Genomic DNA, 12172 nt, shown 5'->3' with positions numbered 1-12172 from the left:
TGCAGAGCCTGTCTGAGCGCAGCGTGCAATAACGAGAGATGGCCCCTGCAAACACTTCTGCCTCCCAGCTACAGCAACAGGAGATTTACAGCTTTCATGTGCAAGTCCTACTCTGGTACAGGGGTGCCTCCTTTTCCATAGAGAGGCGTAGCTGGGGCTGGCAGTCATTTCTTCATCCACATTCACCCAGAAGGTGTTTGTGCTAGACGGGGATATGGCACAGCCTGCTCCTCTGGAGCTGCTACAGACTCAGACAGGATGGAGGGAGATGATTTACTTAATAAAGTGGGGAATGAGCAAAAATGTCCTTCAGGAACTCAGGATGTGCTTTTCAAATACTTTCCAAGGCCAGAAGATGCCCAGGAAGCCCAGCAGGAAGCACCAGGGGTGAGGTGGGCTGTATGAAGAGGTGAGGGAAGCGCAGCCTGGAGGACAGACCCAGGATCTGAGGAGCAGGGAAAAGCTTCCCAGCCCTGCTGTTAGGAGTCTCTTTAGAGACTAACCCAAACACTCCAACAGGCCCTCTCAGACTGCTGTTTTCACCCGTCTCTAGGTTTACTCCAGTGATCTTCTCAAGTCAGAACTCATAAATGTGAATCTCCTCTACCAGCTCTGTTGCAGCTTTTCGTGTTTTTACAGGGTGAGCTCATTATGGATAATTATGCTTCAGATCACTGCAGAAATAAAGAATTAGCAGAGTTGGCTTATGTATCACAAACATAAAACTGTTTGCCACCTATAATTTCACACCAAGAGGAATTATATAATCTTGAATTTACAACATTTGAAGATATATTAAGGCAGATTGGCTGGGCTAGAGGTTAGAATTACAGCATGCTGCACACAGCACAACATAGCCAGGATGGCAACAGTAACCTCACAGACCGGGGTGAAAGTTCCCTCTGCTTTGCAGCACAGCTCTCAGCACAGGGAACCTCAGGAGAGCACATGTCCACAGCAGCACCAGCATGCAGGGCTAACAAACATCCAGGAGACACACACGTGCTCAGTTCAAACCAACTCTGCAATTCCACACTGGCATTTGTGCTGCCAGCCTATGGCAATGGCTTCTTTTTAATTATACTTTGTGAATTTTACAGAAGTGTGTCATTCCTATGGAAAAAAAAAATCTGCTGCAATAACTCGACACTGGCATTGGAAATACTTAGTATGAAGTCCAATTAATTTATGACTAATTCTCTGCCCCCTTGGTGAATGGTGTGTTCCCAGCCAAATGCCATCTGCAGCAGCTACCCTGTCTGCACAGGGAGCACCAGGCATGCTGGGGCTTGGCCTGCTCTAGCAAAACCCCTGAGATACTCTTTTCTGTATTAATTAAGGGCCAAAAGGCACTGAAGATCCTCTGAAATAACCTTCCTGTTCTTTTGAATGCATAAAAATAGATTACTCATTTAGTAATTTAGGTAAACAGCTCGTTATGAAAAGTCATTAGGGAATAAGCCTTCATGATTTCATTTCTTGTTCGTTTCCTGTCTAAATAAACAAACATGAACTCAAGTGACACAGATTCCATTACTTTTGCGCACAGATTCTTGAATGATTTATTTCTTACTTTTTTGAATAATTTAATCCCCTCCTTTCTGTAAAAGACAACATATTAACAAACATGGCTGGGGAGAGCAAAGTCTTTCAAAGGTAACAAAAGCAGCTGAAAACTTCTATTTAGGATTTAATCTAGGCAATGATCAATTCTGACTTAAAGAAATGCAGGAAAGTTTGAGGGAATATTTTGTTTCGACAAACTGCACTGCTACTTTGAGAACAGAAATGTGAATGGCAGCATCTTACTAAAATCTGTTGTTAAAATTCCTTGTTAAACAATGTTCTGCCATCATTTTGATCCTGACCTCTGTAGTACAGCTTTACACGAGCACAGGAGCAGAAGTACATCTCTGACATTGGCAAATCCTCCTAGTTACAGGAGAACCACAGTAATGGTGCTGGCCCATGGCTGCACACAGGACACTGCAGGCTCTCCCTCTGCCCCAGCCCAGGCTCAGGAATCAGCTGCTGCAGTGAGGTCTAATCACAACTCTGACTCACCTCCTCAGACTTCACCAAACAACTTTTATTCCTCAACTGGCAGCTCAAGAAGCAAAAGAATGGCAGTTTCAAAATGACTGGAATGACAGCATTGGAGACATTCTTAGATGTATTTCCCTACACCCTGTTTTAGAGAACTTGACGGACTCCCAGTGACTTTCCCAAAAAACCTTAGCAGTCACCCTTCTTTCATCTCACATCTAGGTTCTAATCCCACGTACACAACTCCAGAGCCTTCTGGTCACACACTACAGCTTGTAAGGCTGCACTGAGTTCTCAGCACCTTCTTTTAAATGCAGATAAAAGCAGAAACACTGAGGGAGGTATCTCTATAGCTCATGCTTGTGCAGCCAAGAGATGTGTCCTCTATACCTAGCAGAGGGCATGAGCTTCCCAGCCTCGTGCCAAGGACAGCAGCTGTGAGAGGGAGCCATGGGTACCATGACTTGGCTTTTAGGCACAGGGAGAACAATGAGGGACAACAGCTATGGATAGCACGGACCATCACCCTCCTGGAAACTGCTCTGGAACTATCCAAAGCAAGAAAAAGGCTTCCCAAAATGTCGAGCAGTAACCTTCAGGCAAGGCAGCTGCTGTTAAGTCAGATAAGTGTTGTTTTAGACCTTCCTCAATGACTGTGAATTCTGTTTCTTGCTCTGAAAAAAGGAAACAGTATCTTTTGTTTGCTTGACCCTGAAAGGCAGAGGAAGTTGAAGACTTTATTTATTCAACCCTAAGACATGGGAACTTACAGACCATTGTCACTTCCCAAGGAGCTTTTGTTTTCATTTTCCTCCTCAGCCTGTGTGGGTTCTGTTAGCCTTACAGATTTTCCACAGACGGTTTGCTACCAGCCTAGGACATCTGTGACTTGCTTGCACATGGCTGTCAGCTGAAGGGAGGTTCTTTGTAGCTGCATGCAAATAATCATGCTGCTTGATGGCAGAAATCACCCCAGTTTTGATCAAAAAGCCTTACCATTAGATCTGTTTTCCACCTTTTTAATTAGAACGTATATTATTTCAGAGCACTTTTGAAGTCTGTTACATCAGTATGATGATGGATGGCAAGAAGGAAAGGTGATGGAACTACTCAGGAATCAGAAATTGGCCAGCACAACAGAGCACATGGACTCTGCTGAAGTCAGCACTCCATTCCATTTCTGCCTTTGGGAGATTATTTTGCTGTTGGATTTCATGACAAAAAGCAACCCTCAGGAGAAGAGGGCTCCTTAAGAAGGTTAAGGAGGGTCAGGTTATCGAGGGTCACACAAACAGCTGTCTCAAAGACAGACTGAAGACAAGCCTGACTGGGCTCCATCAGACTAAGGACCTATCCAGAGTATTTATAAAAAATTCAAAACTCTCTGTCATGGTTGCTAATTCCAAGAAAATGAGCCTTAGATTTCACCAGGGGCTTTCTCATCAGGTCTCTCACTTTTGTTTTGGCCTAGAGCACAGACACCAACAACCATCTTAAAGAAAGTGAATGATGGAAAGACTTTCACATATAGGACACTTTTGCACAGGGATCCTAAGAAGAAAAAAGCCTTTTTGGCCTCTGTGTTGCTGCTAAGGCCACTGGTGAGTACACACCTGTACAGACACTTGGAGCTGCTCCTACCAAGAGCAAGTCCATGCTGTGAGAGTCCCCCACCTAACCCCAGGGAGAATTGCATTCCTGAAAGGGGCTTCGTGGGCCAAACATTGAACTGGCTCTCTGGCACTGCCTGTCCTCACTCCTGTGTGCTGCACAGAGCAGCAGCCCTGCTGGGCTGGGCTGCAGGCATGCTGCAGACACAGAAGGCTTGTGCTCAGGGTGGGGAGAGTGGTTCAGCTTTGCTGTTCTCTATAGGTTACTTGGATCCAAAGATCCATGCTGCAACCCGCTGCAGTTAAATAAATAGAGGGCTAATGGCAGATGGTTTCACTTAAACTTCAAGAAAGGCACCGCCTATATGTCAATTTGGAATTGGTGTAATGAGCCAACAACATTCTGAATTAAAATAAAAGCAAATTTAGGAATGAAACCTACTGGAGACTTAACTGGTCTCAAGTGCATAGTTAGATTTCTAAAGTAATAGCTGCAATCCAGCATAACAAACATGACTTGCTTGAAAACAAAAGCCTGAGTTAAACTGTAGATTGCAGTTTGTTTTCATTCCCATGAGAAACTGCAAGATGTTTCTTCTTGGAATAACTTCTCGGGAAGGCACACCAATGGTGCCTCCAAAACCACATAGAGTGGGACTAGGACTCCCCAGTTCTGCATTTTTCCTTCCAGGTTTACCAATGCTGAGGCCCTTAGGTACCATCACACAGATTTTCTGTGAGTATTGCATGTGGTCACAAATGCTGGTGCTTTTACATGGGGCAGAGGCAGGTCAGAATTGGGCCTGGCTGCCTGCAGGGGCCGAGGGCAGAGCTGTACCATGGGACAGCAGCCAGAAGGGACATGCCACAAGGGGAAAGGACTGCCAGAGCATCTGGGGAGGCAGAGAAGGAAGAGCTGCCAGCAAGCATTGATTGTGAACTGGGGCACGGCCCAGCAAGCTTGGAAAGGAGCTATGACCAGGGAGGAAGAAGGAATGGGGAGTAGGAGGTGGAGGACTAACATGTAACAATATGTAACAAGTTCCCATACTTAAAAAAATTAAACTTACACATATTTAACACATTTTAACATATTAAACATATTCAAATAGGCAAATATGTTTCTGTGCACCTGCACAGTGAGGATCTGGTTCTACCCTAATGCTCTCTGAGGGGCATGGGTGATTCAGGCTGACCGTGAGAAAAAGCACATGGCAAGTTACAAGGTAATGGCTGTTTTTACTCTTTTCCAGCATAGAGCAACTGAATACTTGAAATACTTGAAAGCAAATTTTTATCTGGAAAATTAATAACATACTGCTATTGCCTTGTACAAGATCTCCTTTTAAACTTCGATCTCATTGACTGCACACACATGCATGTGCACATCAATTACAAGATTGTCTGTTGACACTTGCACTACCTCGCAGCACAAGGACTGCCACCTTCCTCCCAGAAAAACTCTTCAGGCTGTAGCCTTGACTCTGCTTTGTACACTTGTGAAAACTGCTGGATCACCCATGCAGAGCCATGTAGGACAGCAGTGGACAATGCATTCCACTCCATACTCATTGTCCATACCTGTTCTCTGTCCCCACAGCCAGCGGTGGGGATGGCTCAGGCCAGCTAAAGGCAGTCTCTAGTGGGCCTCAGAAGGCACCAAAACAATCTGAGTGTGACCAGAAAAGGGTGACTGTCTGCTGAGAAAAGACTGTCCAAGTAGTTCAAAGGGTTGGTTCTCAACTGCCCTTGTCAAGTATTTCATCTTTGGAAACAGCGTTATGGGTAAACTTCAGTGCACAGTAAAAGACCCTGCAGAAGCAAGTGATGAAGTTCTGAAAAAAATTCAAAACAAAGACCTCTTCACTTGTATTCCTGTCATCTCCTCTGCCAGGGCTGTGGCAGTAAAAAGGAAGGGCAAGGAAGTGGCAGTAGAAAAGGTTTCCCTTCTTGCACAGAGATCTGGCTCAGGCACAAGGAAAGAGGGGACAAGCTCTTACACTGAAAGTTTTGCCAATTTCTCCAAAGGAGACTTGTCCTTTTCCAGCAGCCAACTCTCTGCAGGTGCACAAAGAATTAAGGTGGGCTTAAGACAGCTGGGAGGAAAGCTTTGTTGTCAGCTAACTCCCAGATGCTTGTGCAGATCATCTCCAGTCCACAAAGAGGCAGAATAGGGTGCAGAAGCAATTTTCTCAAAGGACAGAAATGGATTCTTCTTCAGTCACAACATTTTAGGGAATAATTTCCTATGGTTATCAATAGTCAAACTGAAAATTAAGCCAAGTTACCTACTGGCTCTTGTGTATCTTGTAACTTTTCCCCCACCTCTGGGTGCCACAGAGGAATCCATGTTTGATGCCGTTGTTTACTTAATGCTATTCTTGTGTCTCATCTGTTTCGACATCTCTGCCCAAATCCCTGGACATTTTTTTTTATTTCCTGGATTATGCTGATGTTCCAAAGAAAAAATCTCGAAGAACTGATGAAAATATAATTTCACAATGTTTCATTATTTATGGATAAGATTTGTCACTGTATTCTGATGCATATTTTCCAAATTATATTTACTCCAGCAAAAGAAAAGTTATTTCAAGTAAGAACAGGACTCAGTAAAATGTTAAGAAGAAATAATTTGTAATTTAGAAATAGTGTTTGTACTTCAGTGATAAAGTGCCCACTTGCATGTGATAATTGAGGTCAGCCAGAAAAGGATTTTTGTAACAGACATAAAAAGTGAGGTTCAGGCAGATAAATGCCAAAAATAATTCTGATACATCTAATAAAAATTCCCCTAGGACAGCTGTACAGATTATCACACTCGGCTGCACTGCATGGGAAAGTGCAATTATCAAAATGCTGAAAGCCTGAACTGATTCTTTTTTTCTTAGTTTATGGAAATTCGCATCATCAGATAATGTTTTCAGCATGCTGGGATTTTACAATAACATTTGGGTTTATGATTCACATGTACTGTAAAACACAGATGTTTTAAAAAAGCATTATGTGCACAGTTGTTCAAAAAGTAAAGTTTACACTGCTCCAGGGTTCTCAATCCATTTGATGCATGTGGCAGTGACCCTGTGTCCCAACCTGGCAATTCCTCACCATCTGAATTGATATATTTGTGCAGGTCATGTCCTGTCTCTCATGTGGGACTGAAACGCTGACCCAGAACATTTCTGTGCTCTAATGAGCCCGTGCCCCAGTGCAAAGCTGTTTTCTCTGCTGTCCTGCAGCATGGTAACATGATGATTATTAATCCTGACCAGGCAGTGCTGAGAGGTCCCACTCACACTGAGTGTTGTATAACAGCATGGTAAACAGCTGAGGAGGGCCAGGGAAGGCAGTCAGTATCCTAACAAACCAGCAAGGCCAAGGAATTTCCCCTGCTAAGCACGCATAGGAGGAACCCAAATGAGAAGATGAGGACAGCCTCCATGGGCTCTGTGAGCCACCAAGTTAGAGAGGTTAAATCCCATTCATGTAACCCTTAATCAGCTGGGTACAAATCACCAGGACTGGATGGCACCCTCCCCGTCCTTGAAGGAGCCAGAATGCACAACTGCTGGCCAAATCCCCACCTCTCCTCACAGTCTGGGTGACCAAGCATGGGAGATCTGCCAGCACTCCAGCTCCAACGGGGACCCTGGCAACTAAACCCCAGTAATGATCAGTTTAACTTCTTTTGCAAAGCTATAATGAAAGACATTTGGCCTAAGTTTGCTTTTCATGTACGAGTCAGTCACATCTCTGAAACTGTTCTGAAACGGTTCCCTTATCGTTCCCTTTCTTCTTTTGCACTTACCATTGATGTTTACAGCTGGCAGCACTATAGACATTTTTGGTCTCCTGGTCTTATTATGTGTGGTGGCTGGCAGTAGCAGGTGGTCCTAGAAAACAGCAGAAAAGATGTGTTAAATCTACTCTCAAAGCAGAGAGCTGGGAAAATGCCTTTCCACTCTCTCTTACTGGCATTCCACACTGAACTGTTTACAATAGCTCAGAAAATTCATATTGTTAAGGGAGTCTTCCAAAAGTCACAGCAATTGCTCATGCTGTGTAACCAAGAAGAAATCCCTATTGCATGCAGCAGAATATGAAAAAGCCTTGATCATGTGGAAAGAGATGGAAACTACTATTAAGCCCTCATTCAACAGAGTGCTTATGTATATGATTAAAGTAATTTAACTTGACTTCAATGATATTTAAACATATGTTTAAGGACCTTGCTGAATTGAAGCTTTTACTTGCACAGCTGTTTACTTTCTATGTAAGCCGTCTTGCTGTCTCTGTGAAGCTCTACACCACATGTCTTGTGCAGCAGGACTGCACTGCTCAGAGCAGGGCTGGGGTGTGAAACACAAGCTCTGCTGACAACACCCTCCAGGGAAGTTGGATGGTGAAGATGTGCCTTGGTATCTGATCTCTCCTGGGCACTGCTGTAAGGCAGCAGTAAGTGCCCTGGCTGTGACAGTGGAAGCTGCATCTGCAGGAAACAGACCTGCTCTGGATACAGACCTGGCCTGCAAGGAGAACACAGCCTTTCTTCAGAGTTCTTTTGCTGTTGCTGAACTCAAGCTGCTCAACTTGCAGCCTAGAAAAATATGGTTCTTCTCTTATCAATGGAACTTAAAAGCTCTGATCCAGGCGTCTCCCATATTATTAAGCCAGTTTGATGCTTTTCTTTCATGCTTTCCCATGCTTTTCCCATACAAACATCTCATACTTTTGGGCAATGTTATCTTTTTGGCAAACTGAATTAGACTTCCTTCAGGATACATTAATTTATTCATGTCAGGGTAACTGTAATTTTGCCATTTTAAAATACAAACACTACAGTGTTGTATGTAAGATCTGGGGAACTGAGTTACACACAAAGTTAGGTGCTAAATATGTCAAGGTATTCTGTAGATACACTGCAGTAATATCACTTTCTTTCTCTTTTTTTCCCATCAAAAAATTTCCCTCCCCCAGAACACCAAATAACACACAAAATGAGAAGAAAACATTACTTAAATAAATGTCTGCAAAAAACATCTTGGTAACCAAAATTACAAAACCACTCTGGTATAATTCTCAGATCACACATGTAATTCCCATTTCACTTTTGAACCGCTTAAGATTAAGACAACATTCACTAAGACAATGACCTTACATGAAAACTCTTCTTGAAATCCAACATTCCCAAAGGAACAGGCCTAAGATAAGATGTCCATTAAATTACATTTTGTAACAATGCCCTTGCCACAACTTGATGACTATTTTTAGCAGACCTTAAAAAATGCTTATATGTTAGTTTTTTTTTTTCCTTTTTCAATGCTTCTGAGAGTCCATCACTACCTACCAAACCACAAGTACTGCACAGAAGATCACCTGAGAGTCATTACAAGTAGCAATTGCTTTTTGCTAACCTGCCTGAAGAAGTGCATTAATCTATGCTGCCTTATAATGGCACCTTTATTTACTGTATATATAAATTGTATTAAGAGATACCACAAGGATTTTACAGTTGCATTCAAACATGCTTTGGAGTTGCTGCACAACCTCCCAGTGATTCAACACCAACTCTGGAGAAAAACAAAAAGCTCTAAACACAGATTGCCACCAGGAGCTAATGTGCAAGATGCACACATTGTCTGGAAGCTGCCCATCTATGAAGAGACATTTTATAAATCTGGAACTGGTGAAATTTATCAATCTCTCTAATCACCTTTATCTTTCATATGCATTGTGACAATCAGTGCAAACTTGAAAAGTTACCTAACTACCCTCATTCTTCACTGAAGTCGAAGGGTATGCTGTAGAATGTCAGATATTCTGACCACAGTTAGCAATAGCAATATTCTCAAGCCCAAAAGTCTTCAAGTAGTCCAAACCTTTTATTTGAAAGCAAAACATAATTAATTCTATGCCACAGAAATGAGCGTACAGATCAGTGATTTGGCAGATCTCAGACATTTAGAAGCACTGTTTGAATGCATTTCTAAAATGTCTTGTGCCATTCTGAAGGATGCTGAATTGCACCCCAGAGGGGGCTGTGACACTATCACTCATCCCTAATTTTAAACAGTAGACAAAAAAAAAAAACCAAACCCAAACCTAAATTAAAATACTGTTTGTGATATTAACACATGGTATAAAACTGAAAATTAATAAAAACAAATTTTGCAAGTCAGCATCTGGCTCAGGAGCATGAGTGTCAACCAGAGGCAGAATAAATCAGAACTATTACCCAACAACAGATGGCTTTGGCTTGGAGCAGGAACTGCACTTAGACGACAGTTTAAATAGACAAAGCAGACCTGAGACTGCTGGCAGAATGACTGGAAAAATATCAGCCTGGAAAGAATACTTCAAATGAGATCCTTGCTTCAGCATTCTCATTTTGGTTTTGATCATCTCTGCAGTTCTGTGATACTGAAGCCAGATGAGATGGACAGATAGATACAGACACAGATACTAAAAATCCAGCCACGAACACGTTACCTTAATTTAATAAGTCTCAACAACACGTGGGACTGCAATAAGGATTCTGAGGTTTCTTGTGTATCAGATCAGTGTTATCAGGGCTCCAGCAGGGATAAAGCTTTAGAGCCTCATGTATCTCTAACCCGATAGCCAAATGGCAATGGAAATCCTGTCCCACTGTGCTACAATATACCAAAAGTCCTGCTGCTCCTGCAGCTCCAGCCTCATGACATGTGGTTTGGTACCCAAAATCCCTCCTAGCTAGACGCATGAAAATATGGAGACGTTTTAGCTTTCATTCTCATTTTTAGGTTAAAAAATTGGTTTAAACTCTCATAGTTTTAAGGATGTAAACAAAACATCATCACTGCATACCATGAGGTTTCATTAAACAGACGAAAACAATTCTAGGCATGGGTCTTTTTGATTTAATTTTGTTTCTTAAACTATCACCACTTCTAAGCTGGGCTCTTGGCTTTTAAATTAACAGAACTGGCAATAGTGCTTGTTTTGGCTTTTGCAATGCATATCCCATCAGCCACAGCACCTCCCAGGGAGCAGTCCTGCACCTCCTCCATTCCTGCTTCATTGTGTGACAGAAACACATAGGAATTAATCCTCGCAGTATGCCCACGGCAGAGAAAAATATTCCAGGGAATGTTTGGAGGAGAGGTGCAAGCATTTCAGGGAAGCTCACGTGACAGGGGACACAAAGGAGCTGATTTCCAGCCCTGCAAGGCGCTGCACTCTCAGCAGGAGCTGTCTTTCCTCCTGTCCCAGGGGCTTCTCTCTGTCAAATCAATTCCCCCAGATTTTTCTTACCTTCTTAGCTGTTGCGCTTAGGTATGGATAAGTATTTTTCAAAAGGCTTTTCTGAGGTCTTAATTAAGGACACTAGATTGAGATGTGCTTTGTTAGAGCACATTTAGCACATCTGCCTGTGTGAACACTGCTGGTGATGCTGCTGCCGAGCCTCGGACCCCTCGGGGTGGCTGGGAGCATGTACCCTGCAAAGTGCAGCTGTGATCCATGCGGGAGCCAAGGCTCCAGGAACACAGCCCCCGCCCGACTTCCCACAAAGACTTTGTCAAGATGTCCCAGGGAGCCCTGCTCTTCATTAAGAGCTTCATCTCTGACAAACCAAGGATAACCTTTTGCAAAAACAAGCGACATTTGTTGCTTTGCAGCAATAAAAGCTCCAAGGAGACTGGATTAAAATACCAAAGGAAAACTTTAATGCGCTACTCTGGTAATTTGCCTTGATGAGGAGATTTGATCTTTACCATGGTCTTGGAGACCTGCTCTGTGCTAGAATGTTGCAACAAAGGCAGTTGCCAGAGCAAAGGAGGCAAAGGGAGCCAGGCGTGCCAAAGGGCACTCTGTCATTCCATCCAGCAGCTTCCCAAGGCTTCTTACAGCAAACAAGCACTGGAGCTGGGCTTTTTTTCATCTCTGTTTATGACTAAGAAGTCTCCCAGGGAATTGTGTGCCTCAACCTCTTCCAGCCTGAATCTTCCCGCTGTGGTTGCAGGACCACATTACAGCCGCTGCTGACCCGCGCTGAGCCTTAGATTTTAGCTTTTATATTTTTCATATTCCGTACTGCTTTAGTGTGTAGCTCTGAGATTCCTCTCTTCACAGAGCAGCTAGACAAAACAATTCCTTCCCTAGCTTGGGACCAAGGACAATGACCCAAATCTCAGGCCCAAGAGGACAAACAATGTGGGCTGAAGAGAGAAAAACAAGAAGGATGGGGCTTCATAACCTAAAGCTGTAACTGGACAATTAACATCAATATGCTAATGGACCAGAACTTATAAAGTGAGAGACCTCACAACCAGTCATCCATTTTTGTGACCATTTTGGGTTCACCTTGCTGGGCTCTTGTGCTGCCCAAGGTGGATCCATTGAGGCCTTTCAATAAATCCCTACTTTATTCTTTAGCTCTGTCTAGCCTCTGCTCTAGGCCAGCCTTCACAAGGCATCAGAGGAGCTCCCCACATCCCACGGAGGGGCTGTTTTTCTTTAATGGCACAACTTCTGGCAGT

The 12172-nt window shown here is 43.3% G+C and overlaps 1 protein-coding gene across 2 annotated transcripts in view; it reads right to left on the bottom strand.

The window, feature by feature from the left end:
- The window catches only part of ATF6 (activating transcription factor 6), a 74902-nt gene that overhangs the window by 10388 nt on the left and 52342 nt on the right, over window positions 1-12172 (bottom strand). For both annotated transcript variants that reach the window (XM_064427426.1, XM_064427425.1), the window contains exon 15: window positions 7462-7546. In XM_064427426.1, coding sequence (XP_064283496.1) covers window positions 7462-7546 — 85 coding nt within the window. The remainder of the gene's footprint in view (window positions 1-7461; window positions 7547-12172) is intronic.

Source organism: Passer domesticus, chromosome 7, assembly GCF_036417665.1.
Source record: "Passer domesticus isolate bPasDom1 chromosome 7, bPasDom1.hap1, whole genome shotgun sequence".
NCBI classification, from domain to species: Eukaryota; Metazoa; Chordata; class Aves; order Passeriformes; family Passeridae; genus Passer; species Passer domesticus.
Note: the sequence above shows the minus strand (reverse complement) of the source record. Positions and strands in the feature narration are given on the sequence as shown.